This window comes from Plecotus auritus (assembly GCF_963455305.1).
Source record: "Plecotus auritus genome assembly, chromosome: 1".
In the NCBI taxonomy this organism is placed as follows: Eukaryota; Metazoa; Chordata; class Mammalia; order Chiroptera; family Vespertilionidae; genus Plecotus; species Plecotus auritus.
The window spans coordinates 236,972,838-236,991,423 of record NC_137770.1 but is presented as its reverse complement, the minus strand read 5'-3'; the positions used below and the strand labels follow the sequence as shown (position 1 = coordinate 236,991,423).

The following is an 18,586-nucleotide window of genomic DNA, read 5'->3' as shown; positions in this document are numbered from 1 at the left end:
TATTTATTTTTAAAATGAAGCTAGGTGCTGCTAAGGCTGACATGGGTGATGTTAGGAGTGAGGAAGAGAAAGTAGATGTAATAAATCTTGAAGAAGCTGGACAAGAGGAAAATAAGGTGAAAGTAGCTAAAAATAGGATCTTTTATGCTTTTCTTTTTTTTTTTTTTAAAGCATTGTTAAGTTAAACATGCATTGTGCTAAATATTGGGGATAGAAAATGAAGGAAAGAATTTCTGTCTGGTGGGGAAGATAGGTAATACATTATAATGAATTTTAAAAGTTAAGATAGCCCAGCAGGAGTGGCTCAGTGGTTTAGTGTCAACCTGTGAACCAGGAGGTCACCGTTCCATTCCTGTCAGGGTACATGCCCTGGTTTCGGGCTCCATCAGTGGGGTGCATGCAGGAGGCAGTCCATCAATGATTCTCTCTCATCATTGATGTTTCTCTCTCTCTCTCTCTCTCTTTCCCGTTCTCTCTGAAACCAATATATATATAATTTGTCACAAGATAGATTTGCCGCAAGGTTCGCAGAACATTAGAGAAAATATAGAATCCTTTTGTTTATTAAAGAGCATTTCTCGAGTCCTCACTACATTGTGCGAGAAGCATTCTAGTGAAGGTGCTTCTGGGGTAGAAATCCAGGTAGCAAGGATGGAGCTACTGGGGAGTTCAGAAAACACCCGTTGTATAAGTTAGCTGTTACCTGAGCAAAAAATTAAGGTTGGCCACGGCAGAGGACTCTAGAAAGAAATGCAGTGGACAGGTCAGGAAGGGCGTGGGCTCTTTACTATGACACCCCAAGTTGCTTTGGATGGAATCGCAAGGGGAATGCAGCGTCAATTTTATTAAAATTATCTGTAGTACAAAACCACACGCTTTTCATTATTAAAATACTAGTAGCCCTGCACACGAATCCGTGTGCCAGTAGCTGGCCGCTGCCCCGCCCTCCGCAGCCCCCCCCCCCCCCGCAAGTTCCCTGGTCCCCCTTCCCCCCTCCCCCCCCCCCTCATAGCTTGCTGCCCTGCTCCCTCCTGTTCCTCTCCCCTGCCCGCTTGTAGCTCTCTGCCCCACCCTCCTGCCATCCGTGATCCTGTCATAAGGCTTCAAGGCGTATGGACCATTTGCATTGTACATCTTTATTATAAAGGATGGATGCATTGTGTAGTTGATGCAATAGCATATTAATTAGTAAGATATGACGAAACGGAATCCCACAGCTGGGCAGGGAGGCGTAGGCTCTCTCCCCTGAAGACGATGGAGTTCACGGTCCTCGGCTCTCAGACGACCTAGGTCAAGACACCTGGAGAACAAGGACCATTTTAAGCTGCCAGAGAAGTTTGAGAGGGAAGTTCACGGGCTGGGGAGAGGCTGCAATGCAGGGGTCCGGGAGCCTGTGCTCTGTTCCGCTCGGGATTCCCCAAACACCCGCCAGCTGGCGCCTTTCCGGTCACCAGACAACGCATCTAGCTCAGGAACTGCCCTTTGAACTTCAGGCACCTAGTTGCCAGGCCAACCCTCTTCCGCCCGCGCGTCTGCGGCCTCCCTGCTATTGGCTTAGAGGGCGTAACGTGCGTCTGACGTCAATGCGCGGCGCCGCCGGAACCGGAGATCCCCTGGAAGCCTTGCTTTCCGCACGCTCGGGCAGCGGGCCGCGGAAACCGTGGCTGTTGGCCGAGCGGGCGCCGGTCCAAAGCCCCATCCGGGGCGGCGGCTGGTGTGCGGGTCGCAGCGGGAGAGACGTGCGGTAGGAACGAGTCCCCGGAGCCGGGTGCGGGGATCCCGCGACGCCGCCCGTGCTCTCCGGGCCTAACCGGCTTCTTCGCTGGCCTGTTGCTAGGGCCGCCGGGCCACGTTGTGAAGGACCCTGGTGACGCTGTGAGACTGGAGCGCGCCCTAACTCTTCCGGGTCAGACTTTAGCCCTTAATAGCCTTGGTTCGTCCTAATTGAACGCTGCCTTTCCCTTCACCCCCCTTTTAAAAAATCTGTTTCTCCCGCCCCCCCCCCCACGTCTTCATTTTCCAACTTGGACAACACCCTGGCCCCGAATTGGTCGTAGGTATTAATAGATGTGTGGTGTTGGGGGAGGAGAGGCTGAAACATTGGAGAGCGAATTTAAGACTCTTAACATTGGCTCGTTAGCTTACCTGTGGTAAAAGGGGGTTGAGAAAGATGGATATTGGGCTCTGTCGCTGTCCCGTGGAATTTAAGGAACCTCAGAGATGGAACATGGCATCTTCCTTAGTTGGGGTGCCTATTACACTTTTGGAACTTTATAAACATTAGGGAATAGGAAATAATGTGGCGTCTGCCCCTGAGAATTTAGCAAGCAGTGTCGTGCAGTGGTCTCAAAGCGGGGTGTCGAAGAAAGTGCAAGTAGAGAAGGAGATAGGATTTATGAGCTGTCCTGAGCAATGGGGAGAGGGGGGGAGTATGCTTTCCTTGCGTTAACACAGGTGCCCGCAGCCTCTGTAAATCACCTGCAGCCGCTAAGGAAACGTGAGGGTCCTGCAGTGGAGCCCTAATTCTTTGTTCTCTGGTATTGTGACATAGTTGAGGTGTCCCGGTTAAGCGGGTTTGTGGATTCTAGAATCTATAAGAAAGAAGATCTTGCCCAGCCCGGTGTATCTCAGCGGTTGAGCGTCCACCCAGGAACCAAGAGGACACCGGTTTGATTCCCGGTCAGGGCATATGCCCAGGTGTCAGGCTCAATCCCCAGTGGGGGGCGTGCAGGAGTCAGCCAATCAATGATCCTCTCTCATCATTGATGTTTCTATCCCTCTCCCTTCCTCTCTGAAATCAATAAAAATATATTTAAAAAAAGAATGAAGATCTTGTCCCATTTATAAAACAAAGCAATTCTTTATTTTTCCCTTCCTCCCAATATTACTCTTTTACACCACCCTCTTCGTGTTATTTAATGAAAAAGCACTCAAAAGGGTGGTTGAGCATAAGATGAATTAAGCATAATTGGAGAGTCATGCAAGGAAGAGGGGGAGTAATCAAGTAGAAATAGGAAGGATCTTGGGATTGAAGCTGGGCCTAGAAATACTAGCAGGCAGTTGGGCATGAGTCTGGGTGTGTGTGGTGGAGGATTCCTTTGTAGATATTTAAATTTAGAACTCATTTGGTGAATCAGGGAATCATGGGCTATGAACTAGAGGTCTTTCATTAAAAGAAAAGAAGGAAATACAGAAGAGAGATGAACCACCCTTCGCTGGTGAGCAACTTGGTATCTGATCATGTTCATTCAACAACAGCCTTGATCAGCTTGATTTGATTCTCCCTTTTAGGAGATTAGGAAACCAAGCTTAGGGAGGTTAAATACTCGGCCTGAATTCATAAGAGTAATCGGTAGAGATGAGATGCAAACCGAGATCTGAGCCCAGAACTCTTTCTACCTCATTACACCATGTTGAACACATCTGTAGGGCTGAGTGTAGGAAGCAAAGGAAAAAGAAGCAGCAACCATCTAAATTTTTCTGCCTGATGGACCAGAAACCTGGTGGCACCTTGAATTAACAAGGGATTTATAATTAAATGTGTGTGGTACCCTGGTTTGGTTATGTTTAGTATAGGGAGCTTGTGATACATTGAGTAAGAGAGTTCGTTACGTCATTGGAAAAATAGGATTTGATGTGCAGGTGTTGATATTTGGAACTTTGGAAATTTAGAAGCCAGAGAAGATGGAGACCACAGGGGATGTGCCAACCACTCCTTTCAAAAATCTAGTCCATGTTTTCTACTAGAAAGATTGTGACTGAGTATCTAACAGTGTATTTTGATAATTTGAATGGAAAAAAAGTTTGCTTTTATACATTATGTTTTATAGCTTGTTTTTAATTTGCTGTTACTGATATTATTGAAATTTATATAATATTTTTCTCAGTCTTTCCAGGCATTTTGCTCCTTACCATAACTTTTCTGTATGTCTTTTACTGTATTTTCTACTCTATTCTGCTTTAGTCTGTATATTGTTAGTGAATTTCCCTCCTTAAAAATTTGTGACATCAAGTTTCCTGTAACTTGCAGGAGTGACGGGAAGCAATGCAGAAATCAGAGTGCCATGGAGACACACAGTTGAGAAACAGAGTGACAGGTACCCAGCATTGCTTTTTACAGGAAGAGGTGAACTTTATATTAATGGCACATTCTGTTACACACAGGAATGTGGGGTGACCTTTATAGTTTTCCCCTTTTGCTGTTGTTGTTGATTTTCTGTTGTTTTTTTTTTTTCTTTTAGGTAATGTTGATCAAAGGACATCATCAAGTCCACAGAGAAAGCCTAGGACTACAGTTCAACGAAGCAAATCCTCATCCTCCTCGTCAGCCAGTTCTCCAGATGCTGCCATAAAAGTCCATCCTCGACCAAGTGATAAACTTAACCCTAAAACGATTAACCCGGTAAGTACAAAAGAAATTTCTGACTCAGTAAGTTTTTCTAAGTAGTATGTACTTAGCACACTATTGAACCATTTGAATTCTGTCTTAAGTCTCTTTTGTTAGTTTTGAGGTAGTGCTGAAGGAAGGGCATATGATAATGATGGTAAAGAATGGAGAGGATGTGGGAGTGGAGGTGAGAAGGTATAAAGTTGTTATTAACCAGTTTTGGTCTCGTCTATCATTCGTGGATAAGTTTTTAGAATGCAAACTCAATTGCTTTATTTTTTATTTGCTATGGTTATTTGACTTCCTAATACCAATGAATAAACTTGTACTTAATTGCCACAGGATGAATTATATGCTTCCATAGTTGCGTAAAGGTCTCTAACCATTTTTCTGTGGTCTATAAATTTGCCCCACCAGAAATCCTAACTATAATACTAGCCTCCTTTTGCCTTTTCAAAGCAATTTAACAAACATGAGATTTAGGCACATAAAAGTACATAATTGTGTATAGATTAGTGAATTATCCAAAAATGAGCACACCTGTGCAACACCCCCCGGTATTTGGCCCAGCCTTGCATAGGGTACTCTGATAGTGGTTTCAGCCCTTGAACGGGATTATGAGGATAGTGGATACTCTGATTTTGACGGCAGATAAAACATAGCAAATACCTAAGCAAGGATATAACGGAAGTATGCAAGGGCACAGGACATTATCTGACTTAGAAAAGAAAAACAAAAAATAGTTCGAGTATCTGTCTTCCTTTGCTTCTTTCTATAACCTGTACAGTGGCCAGGAAGTTGAAACCCTGAAGAATTCTCTGATATCTTCTTGCTGTTGCTTCCTTTCCCCCATATTTAATTGAGGGGATTTTCAGCCCTAATTTGTCTTAATTTTTTTCCCAATGTAAGCAACACTTTTCCAGTTAAATTTCCTTATGTGATATGATTCTTACTTTAAAACAATCTTTAAAACTTATTTCTCTTAGCAGGAATTATAACTTGATGAATGAAATATTATTATTTCTATGAATTACTATACAGAATTACTACTATGGATTGAGCTTTGCAAATGAATCTTTTATTATGACATTTTATTTTAATGAAATTTCATATATGTATTTTTACTGAAAACATGTTTTACTAGAGGGAAAAGGACTAATTCTAAACTTAAGCTTGTATATTTCTGAATTACTGTATATTATTAAAAATGTTTGTAGCTATTTATCTGTAATAAGTTTCTATTTTTTAATTTAAACAACAGTTTCTTTTGATTATAATGAAAGTACCATATTGTAAAATATTTACTTTTGGTGCCTTTAAGTCTCTGATCAATTATATTGAAACTATGTTTGCTGTGATTGTTTAACTGTTATGATTGATCATCTCTTAAATTGCCTTTTCAAGTAGGTCCAGAATTAACCTATTCTTAAGATAATAATATAGCAAAACTAAAAGTAGTGAAGTTATATATCTAAGCATACATATCTGGTCCTATGTTTGTGAGAGTCTCGCTCAGTCTCCAGCTCTCTCAACCCTGTCCAATGGAAGCTTTTAATTTTTATGGAGACATAAAGCCCGTTTGGGAAATGACAAGTTCTCTGACCATCCAGACCATGTATAATTAGCTGGAGGACAAGTAGGAAATGTGCTGAGGGCTAAAAACAAATATACTTTCCCTCACTTAACACCTTCTCCATCTGCTTCTCATTTTAGACAGTTACAGTAGGGAGGGGATGGAAAGATGTTATCTTATTATATTTATGATATTTATATTTGTCTATGTTTTATTTATTATATGTATGGTTTCAGGCATCTTCACGCCTTCTGAAACAAGTTAGGGGTGAAAGAAAATATAGAAAGTGTGTTTGTGTGTTCAGTCCTGAGAACAGATAAATTTTCTCAGTTGTGCTGAGTAGAATATGCACTGGAAAGTTGGAAGTGGCTTGAAAATCAGAGTGTTCGTTTGCCTCTGACCTGAGCAGGATTAAAATTGATTAGATACCACAAAGTGGAGGTGATCGTAATGTAATATTTACTGTGTTTGTGTCACATTTTATTTCAGTTTGGTGAACAGTCACGAGCCCCTTCTGCATTTGCAGCTGTTTATTCTAAAGGTGGTATTCCTTGCAGGTAAAATCAATACAGGTTATAACTCACCATGTTATTCAAAATAATTGAGTAAGATCAATACAGCATTCAGTTTAAATTTATTGCAAGTTTTATTTACAAGGGAGGTTGAACTAAAGGTGACTTACACTTTGGGGCTGTTGGATTGGTATCCTGGGACATTGTTGAAGAAAATAATTTTAATTCCAAAATAGAATTACCCATAGATATAATAGGTTTGAAGTCATGGTTTCCTACATATTATAAAATAATACTAATATGGTTATATTCCAAAAAGAGTATGTATGTGTTAGATAATCACTGCTCATTATGTAACTACTAGAGGCCCAGTGCACTAATTCTTGTATGTGGGGTCTGGCAAGGCTGGTTGGGGGGAGGGGACTCGGGAGGTTGGCTGGCTGGCCTCGCCCCCCTGGTCAAACTCCCGGTGGAGGGGGCAATTTGCTTATTAGGCTTATATATATATATATATACTAGAGGCCCGATGCACGAAAGTAGTGCACAGGGGTGTGTGTCCCTCAGCCCAGCCTGCACCCTCTCCAATCTGGGACCCCTCAATCGGGCATAAATGGGCAGTCGGACATCCCTCTCACAATCCAGGACTGCTGGCTCCCAACTGCTCGCTTGCCTGCCTTCCTGATAGCCCCTAACCACTTCTGCCTGCCAGCCTGATCACCCTCTAACAACTCCCCTGCCAGCCTGATTGATGCCTAACTGCTCCCCTGCCAGCCTGATTGCCCCTAACTGCCCTCCCCTGCAGGCCTGGTCCCTCCCAACTGCCCTCCCCTGCTGGCCTGATCGCCCACAACTGCCCTCCCTTGCAGGCCTGGTCCCTCCCAACTGCCATCCCCTGCTGGCCATCTTGTGGTGGCCATCTTGTGTCCACATGGGGGCAGCCATCTTGTGTGTTGGAGTGACAGTCAATTTTCATATTACTCTTTCATTAGATAGGATAGACACCTGGTGCATGGGTCGGGGCTGGCTGGTTTGCCTTGAAGGGTGTTCCGGATCAGGGTGGGGGTTCCCTTGGGGCGTGGAGCAGCCTGGGCAAGGGGCCTGTGGTGGTTTGCAGGCCAGCCATGCCCCCCGGTGACCCAAGCGGAGGCCCTGGTATCTGGGATTTATTTATCTTCTATAATTGAAACTTTGTAGCCTTGAGTAGAGGCCAGGGCGGGCGGGAAGCTTGGCTTCCTCCATTGCTGGGGAAACCCAAGCCTCCTGCTCACTCCTTGGCCGCAGACATCTTGGTTGGGTTAATTTGCATACTCGCTCCTGATTGGCTTGTGGGCGTAGCAGAGCTATGGTCAATTTGCATGTTTCTCTTTTATTAGTGTAGAAAAATATTGTTCTTGTTACATTCACTGGTTTTATATTTTAGGTTGGTCCATGGTTCAGTAAAACACAGATTACAGTGGGACTCTCCTCCTGAAAATCTTTCCTTTGATCCTCTTCTTATTACTTTAGCTGAGGTAAATCAATACTCCATCTCCAGAGTGTTTATGGGGGGAAATCTCTTAAAATTGCAATAAAAGTTATTTTATAACTCATCAGTAAATCTCATTCTTTACTTTTGAAATCAGAGCCAAACAATAGGTATTAAAAAACTATACTCTCTTAGGAACTAAATATAATTGGCATATGATTATTAGAAACTAATCAGATTTATAAACATGAGATTAGTCTACAGGGATTTGTAGGTAAGTGGTTGAAATATTCATACTTAACTTCAAGTATAAAAATACTTAGAATCATAACGTGAAGGAAGATTTTTGTTGAACTAGTCAAATTAGGAGAACATCATTGGTTTAAAAATAACTATATCAGATAACAATGAATAGTTGGTCTCTCTGTACAATCAGTCCTATTTCTTAGGAAACTCATATTAACTACTTAATGTTATTTTGTAGACTTCTCCAGGATTTTGCCTATGTGTACATCTTAAGTAACACATCATGGAGATGTTTTTATAGATTTTCTTAAAAAACTTCAGATAGGTTCCTTTATATTATTTAACATTTGTGTCAGGAAAACAAATTGTAAAATCACGGTAAAGGGTCCACTAATTATGCATTCATAGAGTTGTGTTTATAAATACACATTGTAGACTAACTCATTGTGCTTTCAGGCAGTGTTTAGGAGTTTGTACAAAATGCCTTTAGAATCCTAGTCAGTTTTTCTTTTCCCTTTTCTCTTTATTTTTGTTTACATTTCCTCTCCCTTTTCTCTCTTTTCTCCCTGCCTTTCTTACCTTTTTTAAAATTCCCTATATATTTTTTTGCCTCTCTTTTTTTCCTTATTTTTCTTTCATTTTTTTCTTATTGTTTTTCTTTTTCCCCCTTCCTCCCTCCCTTTCTTCTTTCCTGTAGATAAAGATCCTTTCTGTCTTATATATGTCTTTTATTCCACAATTTACCTGTTTAATTAAAAATGCAATTACTGAAATTATATATCATGATTAGGAAAACAATAATAATAAACTTGATTTTCATTTACATGAGTAAGGATTCAGTTTTTCTTATTAGCATAAATCATGTGGGTTTTTTGTTTGTTTTGTCTTTGGCAGGGTCTGAGAGAGACTAAACATCCATACACCTTTGTTTCAAAGGAGGGTTTTAGAGAATTACTCTTGGTCCGCGATGCTCCTGAAAAAGCTGTGCCTTTGCTTCCTAGACTGAGTCCTGTGCTAAAGGCGGCTCTGGTATGTGCTTTATTCTTTGGACTTTCTCTGGTCCATTTAAGATATTTTATGTCTTCCAAATTATATGCAAATTAGCTTTTTACCTGTGATTTTGATGTGTATGCAGAATTAGGTCACTGTTCTTCAGGGCCAGATGATTACTTACTTGCAAACACTGTTAAGAGGATGTACTAAAAGTAAACTGGGGCATTTTGAGTAATTAGAGACAGTAATGAACCTCAAAGCAGTCTTTCTGCAGGCTGCGATATATCTTAGTTAATGTTTCAGTCACGCTGAAAACTTGTGTGTTGCTTCTACATGTCCTGCATTAAAGGCTATTTTTTAAATTCTGGGTTTGGTTGATTATCTTCTAATGCGAATATTCACTCTCTTTTTTTCTCCCCCGGCTTCTCCTTTCTCCTGACGTCTCCTTCCTTTTTCTCTTCTTTCCCTTCCTATCCCTATACACCTGACCAACTAACACTGCACAGGCCCATTCGGATGATGAAGTGTTTGAAAGAGGATTGAATGCTCTGGTGCAGTTGAGTGTTGTCGTGGGTCCTTCTCTAAATGACCACCTGAAACATCTGCTTACCAGTGTAAGTACTGAAAAGATTAGAGAGCAGCTGTGAATGTGTATCATGCACTATCTGTATCTCTTCATAATGTAATGGCATCAAGTGATTCAAAACCTCAGAAAAAGAAAACCAAAAAACTCATCATCCTAACCAAAATCATTGTAGTGGTGCATTAAGCATACTAAGGAGAGTGAACTCTTTAAACATTTTCAGTGGAAAGCACCTACATGAGCAGAATTTAGGGATGCAATGCACCCAAATTAATGAGCAATGTAATGGGATCATGCCCATGTTGATTAGCTATGAAGTATAAGCAGAGTTTATCTTCCCTCTTTTGTAAAATATAGGTTTTTTAATCTTTTTGTTTTGTAAGCATTTTGGTGAGTATAGCACTCAGGATGAGACATTTTCCTGTTGCATGTAGTTCAGTTCTTATCACAGTTATACACTGGGGCACTGTGCCGTTCAGGAAGCCCCAGGACCACCCTTAGGTTGAATAGTTTACAGATCGGACTCAGGTTGCTCAGAAAATCTGTTACTCACTGTTAGTTTATTACTGAGAGGACACAGATGGACATCAACAAAGGGAGGAGCCGCGAAGAGCAGGGTGCAGGCCAGGCGGGGTGGAGCTTCCTCAGTGGAGTCATACAGACAGTGCTGACTATTTCAGCAAGGGCGAGTGGCAGCACGCATGCAGAATGCCAGCTGGGGAAGCTCCCCTGAGCCTTGGCGTCCAGGGTTCTCTTGGGGGTCTGTCCACAGGCATGGTGGACTCCCTGCGTGGGTGACCTTAGTCTCCAGTCTCTCCCTAAGTTAAGCTGACACCCTGTGGCCTACAGTCCCCACCCAGATCACATTGCAGGCATAGACTCTCTGATGTGATAGTCTGTGCCTACGTCTTACCTGGCAGGACATTCCAAGGGCGTAGGGGTTACCTTTTAGGACCCAGGGCAAGGCCAAACCTTTCCTTAGGCAGGCAGTCCTTCACTGCATGCACTGATACAGAGATTCGAGGCCTGTCCGGGCTAACCCACAGCTAGGATGTCTGCGTGCATCTCTCTAGTTCAGAGCTAGGTGTGCATGTGGATTATAGTTCCATTGTTTCTCCTTGGACCCACCTAGCTGGGAGATCCTAGAATGCAGGTAAATTCAATATAGGTTATAACTCACCATGTTATTCAAAATAATTGAGTAAAATCAGTGCAGTATTCAGTTGAAATGTATTGAAAGTTTTATTTACTAGGGAAGTTGAAATAAAGGGTTCAGGCTCTGCATGAGTACTGCAGGCACTGGGGGGAGCACAGTTACAGGTTTGCATTGTGTGATTTCCCTCTTTGCTCTGTGATTCTCTCTCACCTGGACTCCCCTGCAGTCATTTCCACCTGCAGTCAGAGGCCCATTCTTGACACACCTAGGGACACGTGCTCTTGTGGTTTCTAGTCTGACTGTTACACAGTTACTCATGTAGATGCTCTCTTTGTTGTCTCTTCCCATTTTTACTATTGGAAGCACATGTGTTTAAGAGGCTTAGCTTTTCATCCTAGTTCTCCAAATGCTCTTGCAAATTACCAAATGGAAAAATACGCAATTTCATAGAAAACTTACTCTGGATACCACATTGTAGCATATTTTGTAGGATTGGTATTATTTGAAATAATTAAATGAATTGATTTATTGCCCCAGCAAATAGAGGGGCATCTATTTCAATATTTCCTGAAAGAAGCCTAAAAGAAAGTGGTGTTTGTACTGTTTGTACTTATTATACAACTAGAGGCCCAGTACATGAAATTTGTGCATGGCAGGGGGAGGGGTGTCCCTCAGCCCGGCCTGCACCCTCTTCAATCTGGGACCCCTTGGGGGATATCCGACTGCCAGTTTAGGCCTGATCTCCTAAATTGGCAGTCGGACATCCCTCTTGCAATCTGGGACCGCTGGCTCCTAACCACTCGCCTGCCTGCCTGATCTCCCCTAACCACTCTGCCTGCTGGCCTTCTTGCCCCCAACTGCCTCCCCTTGCCAGCCTGATCTCCCCCAACTGTCCCTCCACACTGGCCTGATCGCCCCCACCTGCCGCCCCGCCAGCCTGCTTGCCCCCAACTTCCCCCCATGCCGGCCTGCTCGCCCTTGACTGTACCCCTTCCCCCCCTGCCGGCCTGCTCGCCCCCAACTGCCCCCCCCCCCCCCCCGCTGGCCTGATCTCTCCCAACTGCCTCCCTTCCCCCACCAGCCTGCTCACCCACAACTGGCCCCCCCTGCCGGCCTGCTCACTCCCAATTGCCACCCCCCCGCCAGCCTGATCACCCCCAACTGCCCTCCCCTCCTGGCCTGATAGCCCCTAACCACCTCTGCCTTGGCCCCACCACCATGGCTTTGTCCGGAAGGTCTCCCGGTCTAATTAGCATATTACCCTTTTATTAGTATAGATAAAGACTCAGTGACATTATTTCTAGTTAGCCTATTTTTTAGTGAAGCTTTACTTATGCTTAAGGTGAATAGTACTACTTTTTAAAATAATTTCATTCCCCCAATCTTATTTTTAAAGCTATTCAAGAGACTAAGGGACAAGAGGTTCAAAGAGCCGATCACGAATGCATTGCAGAAGCTGGAGCAGCATGGTGGAAGTGTAAGTAGGACAGTCTTCCTTCAGTCCTGATTGTGTTCTTACCTTTAGTCATATTGCAAATTGGACTGAATAATGTATTACCTCTTCATTGGCAAGTAGCCATGTGGAGCTGATAGTACTATCCACGTGAGGGCCCTGAGTTTCTGTCTTCCTGGGCCGCAGGTTTCTGAGCACTAGGATTCCGCCCTGGGTTGTGTGAACACAGGGTCTGTACGCTTCCGCTGTGCTTACTGTGTGGCACTCGTGTGGGGCAGCTTTACAGCTTGTTTTCTTTATTTGGGGTGTTTTTGCTTTGACCATTTAAAAGTTCATAAAACTGAAGGACTAATGTAGAGAGCTCATTGAAGAAAGAGTACTTTTCCTTTCATTTGCCATCTTTTCTGTCTAAAAAAATTGTAATTTGCCCATAATCAAAGATTGAAATGAGATTTCCAGATGGCTTTGATATTATGTCTGCACGTGTGTGTGCAGCACACAGGGCTGACTCAGTTAATTATTTTAACTGGCAAGAAGGTGCGGAAATGTAGGGGATGTCATTATCTGTGTGGTATCAAATAACTAGGTTGAGTTTTCATCTTTTGAAAGAAGTGTTCAGATAATCTAGTCTTGCAAATATTTCCATAAAGCAGTGTTCCCATCTTGATTTGGAGCTTACATTTAATCAGAGCTTAATGAATAGAGTTGCATGTGATTATCTTAACATTGCACAGCTTAGTTTCATTCTAGGTATGTTCAAAAGGAATTAATTATAAAGAAATTTGTATGATCATATAGTTTAAAATGGCAGATGTTTTAGTTTAGCTTTGCCTAAATTACTCAATTTGACCAACTTCAGTGTCTTTTTAAGTTGAAGATATTCTTTGCTTGATGAATGCCTCGAATAAAGTTTGTGTGGAGGAAGTAATTCCCAAGACTTTCTTTGTTTTATGTGGGTCCCAGGCAGAGGATTAGCATTCAGACACCTTATAGTGATGCACGAAACCATCCCCTAGCCAACCCTGTGTCCGTCCTCAGCAGAAAAGAAATTCGTATTGCTTGCAGATGTGTTTGCTGCTCTGAGAACTGGAATGGAAAATAAATTTCTTGTGACTTGCAAGTAAACAGATGCCTACTAATGATGGCACAGCTTTTCAATCTGAAACTCTTCCCAGGTGGTTTTTACACATCCTGTGGACTGGTGTGGGGAAGGGGCAAGTAGAAAGGGGCAGGCCCAGTAAGTTGGGATGTGCCTGCGGAGGAGGGAATAGTTTGTGCATAGAGTTTAGAAATAGCACAGTAAGATTTGGAGGGGGAACACCTGGAGTGTAGTTGACCAATCCAGGGTCTCAGAGATAGCTAGCAAGGGAGTAACTCTTGCTACTCAGTCTCATGGTTTTGAATCATGCTAATACAGAATAAACAAAGATTTTGAAGTCATAATATCTTACATAATATTTTAAGAGTAATTGATGAATTTGCAATGTCCTTTTACAATTCCATCAATTATTACATAGCATATGATCACATATCAAACAGTTTCCCTGGGCTTGATGACTGTTGTACTTGCTTTGGATACTTTGTAGTTCTTCATGAAAGTAATGGATGCTCTTCTTTCCCTTCTGAAATGTAAAGGTTTATTTTTCTTCCTCTTTATTTAAATATTTAGAGATGAGTCTTTAAAAAAGAATTTTCTCAGTATGGTAGTTTCTCACTTCTTAGGGCCTGCAAATATCACAATAATGGAAAGACTCAACTTCTGGGGGAAAAAATAACAGCTATAGATAGTCACAGTGTCGTTTTCTTATAACTAATCCATTTACAACCCACCTTAAATGGAGATTGGTTCATTCTGAGCTTGATTTGTGTGTTTTTCTAGTTGATATGCACATTTGTCTTAGGTACATACTTCACACACACACCTATCTTTATTGAATATGTGGGAACATATTACATGCCAGGTATTTTATTGAGTACTTTTTAGACATTAAAATCATTTAATCCTTACTACACCCCTCAGAGGAAGGTTTGGCTGTTATCCCTCTCAAAAGATCTAGAATCTGCGGCACAGAGATATAACTACCCCGGATTTGACAGGAAGTGACTGAATTCATGCTGGTGGTCTGATTCCTGACTACTATGGTTACGTATTTTTTAAAAACAGTAAGAGATAACCTACAGTTTATTTAACTCAGAAAAAAAGTTTCACTTCTCATTTCATCATCCTATTCTTACCCCGTTTTGTTTGAGTTTTGGATAGTTTTTGAGGCATGCTTTTGGAAATGTAATACTATTAGGGGAAGCCTACATGATATTAACGGGGCTTTTTTTTTTCTGTTGACAGGGAAGCCTTATCATCATCAAAGCTAAAATTCCAACATACTGCTCCATATGTTGTTGAAGAAGGGAGCGACAGATCTTACTGCCTGGCGACAGGTGTTACATGCTGGCCGTGGGTACCTGTGGGGCCGTCTCAGTTCACTGCAGGCTATTCTTTTGTAAACCACAGCCACCATTCATCATTTACTAGTTTCAGATGAATATGCACAATTCCACTGAATCACAGTAAGTTATTCCACAACAAAAAAAGATGGTTAATAATAATGGAAAGGAATTTAAAAGGTCCTATAATAGGACAGTTTTGTGGGGTTTATTTTTCATATTTGTATGGTTTGTGTCAACAACCATTATTGGGTTTATGGTATAAGCGTTTGTATTTATTTTCTAGTGCCTTTTGTTTATAACAGCCCTTTTGCAATCAGTTTGCAGCTGTATATTTACTTCTAGATATTTTGCCATTTCTGGATTTAATATTTATCAAGGCTATGGAAATTTAAAATAGTGGACATTTGTGAATTCACTATTATTGTTTGTAAATATGTCTTTTATAATGTAGAACGCTTAGGAAAATTTCTTTCCAGAGTATTCTAGTTTAACAATTTTTTTTAATGTGTAAATTCTCTTATAAGTATGTTGTTTATTACAACTCATTAAAACTACCTAAACTTTAGGTGTCAATTATATTTAAGCAAATGTTATTTTTGTATTTCATAGTCTGAATTCAGTACATGAAGAGATTCAGAAAGTAAAATGTTCAATCTATGTAGTCAGTGATTTTGTTGTGCTTGCTTATGTTGAATTAATTAAATTTAAAAGGCTTTTGAAATTTACAGGCGTCGTCCTGGGTGTTGATGTAGTAGAAGCTGACTCTGGATCACCTACGAGAGGAAGGAGTAGAAGAGAAATAGATAACGAGAATAAGACCTTCCACCTCAAGGGCAAGAAGGGAGCCCATAGAAACAAGTCGTCGCACCAAATCCAAGGGACATGAGGGGTCACTCTTACATAGGGGCAGCGATATCATGTTCCGGAAGCATCAGAGGAAACCAATACCTGGAGTGACCTCTTTGCAGTCTCACTTTAGTCTCCAGCTGTAACTGAAAAGAATGCAAATAACTTCTGAAGCATCATAGTTGCAGAAGTGCTCGTCTTCCTTCAGATCTTTGGTGCTTCCTGGGTCCCTGCCTGGTACACTCTTTCCTCAGGTCTCACTTGTCACATCCTCAGGTCATATTAGCTACAACGTCTGCCTGCCCTGGTCTCGCTCTTACTCTCCCTCATTGCACTCAGCGCCACCCAAGCTAAAGATACCTGCAATCTAGGAAATACCATAAGCAAAAATATTGTTAATCTAGTAATTATAAAATTTGTTGGAATAAAGACCTATGAGATACAGTAGAGTTATAAACATTTTATTTGCTTTATTTTTTCTTTTTGAAATACAAAATGTGCACATTGAGTTTACACAAACACGCGATGGCGAGTTTCAGTGTACATGTATTGTACTACTCTTAATTCTACACTGGTGATAGCAGGGCAGCTTTCCACATCCTATCTCTACACCAGAATAGATACCTGATTTATTGTTGCAAAGACAGTTGCAAGTTTCCTCCTACAGTAACCTCTTGGTCTTTGTGATATTTCTGCAAAAACAGGGAAGGTGTGTGTATCTTTAGTAATGTTATGGCAACTTTACAATTTTGGTTTGAGAGTTAAAAAGAATCTGAATTATTGGAGTTGTATGAGAAGCTAAATCAACACCTTCCAGATGAGTTGCTTAGCACTTGATATGCATTTTCAACTAAATTTTGGAATTGGAGTTCTGGCTATAATGGAATCACTGGTGCTTTCAAAGTGACTTCTGCTTGCTGTTTCTTCCTAGCACGCGTTGGGGTAGTCGGGTTTCTTTGCCCTGATGGCATGTAACATGAAGGTGCCATGAGAGAGTCCAGGGAGGAGATGCAATAGGCTTTTAGTGCTATTAAAATTACTCCTCATTAAGCATTACCGGGGACTGGAGGACAGATGTTCTGACCCTTCGCATGTACCTATGAACACCCTCACTGTGTCTCCCACCTTCTTGGGCTTTCACTTAGTGACAATAGAATAAACAGTCTACCTGACAAATTGAGCAAACCCGAAATTATAAACATCATATAGGCCTTGTCTTAATATGTATTTATGAAAAATTAAGAAATGCTTATTAAATAAGCTATTAGGCATATGTGGACATCTGGTGATCAACTAATTTGCTTCATATTATTTAGAAAACCGCCAGATAAATGAATGTCTTTAACAGAAGGCAGCAAATTCATAGGAACTGGGACTGTTGCTTTCTTAAAGTGTGGTAGTCTTGTTCACTTAAGTACATAGTGGAATTACAGCACACAAACATGAAAATTAATTTCTGGAAATTAAATGCAGATGCCAACATTTTAGAAAACCATTTAAAATCCTGGGATTGAATACATAAAAGGAGTAGCAGAAAACATTTTAAAGTCACCGATAATGTGAAAGCCTCAATAATCCCATGGCTAAAGCATCAGTAAAACTCTATGCCAGATTCTATTACTTTTGAATATCCACAGGGTGTGAAATGATTTAGACCATCCCATGAAATTTGCATTATGAAAAGGATGCAAATTTAAAAGTGGAGAACTCAAATCTTTTGGGGACTGCTTCATATGAAAACAAAGCTGGTTTGCATAATATGCCTCAGTATCAAGCTGAGCAGTCTATGCTAAAAGTGGCAGCTCCCACGTGTGTGGTAGGATCATTCACATTTGTCTGAGGATGTATTTGACAAGTTAAATCACATTTTCAAAGAGCTGCATGGAGCGCATTATGTTTTCATCCTGTAAGGGAGAAACAGCGGGATTAAATTCAGCATATTTGCAAGGCAAGTACAGCAAACCCTCAACATACCGATAGTTCCTGTGACAAAGCGAAATGATGTACAGGACACCAATTCTACCATGAGCTAATTGATATAAACGAGTTAAGTCCCTATGGCATATCAACATTATAACAAAACGTTGAATGAACATGAACAACACTGTCCGAAATTATATTATTTGTGGACCTGCTGCACACCATTTTCCCTCTAAGTACTGCCATTTTCCAACTGTTTGTGCTCCATATAGAAAATGGGAGAGCCCATTTTAGGTTTTGTTGAGTCTACCAGACTTTAAATAGTTCATTTAAATCACACTTGGCATTGCCCTTGCTGGTTTGGCTCAGTGGGTAGAGTGTCAGCCTGCAGACTGAAGGGTCCTGGGTTCGAGTCCCATCAAGGGCATGTACCTGGGTTTCAGGCTTCTGGCCCTGCTCAGCAGCATGTGGGAGGCAACCAACCAATGTGTCGCTCTCACATTGATATTTCTGTTTCTCCCTCTCCCACTCTCTAAAAAATAAATGGAAAAAATATCCTCGGGTGAGGATTAAATCACACTTGGTGTTCACAGGGGATATTTCTCAAATCAGATGTCAGAATGAAGAGCCAGGTTAAAAAGTAAAGAAATGCAAATTTTGACATTTCAGGTGGATCACAGACTTGAACATATAGAAGGAAACAAGGTTTGTGTGAGTTAAGAGCCAACTTCGTGAGGACTGAAGGTTGGAGCTTTGGGACGTGTTCACACCTGTTTCTGGATGTGTTAGAGCTAATTCTGTGTGGCCTTTAGGAACCTTTAAAAATGAATGGCCTTGCCTTGGCTGGTGTGGCTCAGTTGCTGATTTGATTCCCGGTCAAGGGCACATACTTAGTTGTTAGGGGCCATGTGGGAGGCAGTCTGTTGATATTTCTCTCTCTCCCTCTCTCTCTTCCTCCTCTAAAAAATCAATCAACTGGAGAAACCAAGATGGCGGCATAAGGTGTA

General features: G+C 41.5%; 2 protein-coding genes across 13 annotated transcripts in view; one reads left to right on the top strand and one right to left on the bottom strand.

The window, feature by feature from the left end:
• Positions 1 to 1,589: 1,589 nt before the first annotated feature.
• Positions 1,590 to 16,130, top strand: PACRGL (parkin coregulated like). 5 transcript variants are annotated; one of them, XM_080640464.1, is made up of 11 exons: positions 1,900 to 2,057; positions 3,177 to 3,218; positions 4,031 to 4,097; positions 4,242 to 4,402; positions 6,450 to 6,517; positions 7,893 to 7,983; positions 9,078 to 9,212; positions 9,683 to 9,790; positions 12,312 to 12,392; positions 14,713 to 14,933; positions 15,542 to 16,130. In XM_080640464.1, the coding sequence occupies exons 3-10, from the start codon at positions 4,046 to 4,048 to the stop codon at positions 14,767 to 14,769; spliced, it is 753 nt and encodes a 250-aa protein (XP_080496590.1). In that variant the 5' UTR covers positions 1,900 to 2,057; positions 3,177 to 3,218; positions 4,031 to 4,045; the 3' UTR covers positions 14,770 to 14,933; positions 15,542 to 16,130. The 5 variants fall into 5 exon arrangements, with proteins under 5 accessions (XP_080496588.1, XP_080496589.1, XP_080496590.1 ...); XM_080640462.1 differs by lacking the exon at positions 3,177 to 3,218 and having other exon boundaries at positions 1,590 to 1,906; XM_080640463.1 differs by lacking the exons at positions 1,900 to 2,057; positions 3,177 to 3,218 and adding an exon at positions 1,593 to 1,744.
• KCNIP4 (potassium voltage-gated channel interacting protein 4) overlaps positions 16,106 to 18,586 on the bottom strand; it is a 995,976-nt gene continuing 993,495 nt past the window's right edge. For all 8 annotated transcript variants that reach the window (XM_080640384.1, XM_080640391.1, XM_080640388.1 and 5 more), the window contains one exon: positions 16,106 to 17,563. In XM_080640384.1, coding sequence (XP_080496510.1) covers positions 17,516 to 17,563 — 48 coding nt within the window. In that variant the 3' untranslated portion in view covers positions 16,106 to 17,515. The remainder of the gene's footprint in view (positions 17,564 to 18,586) is intronic.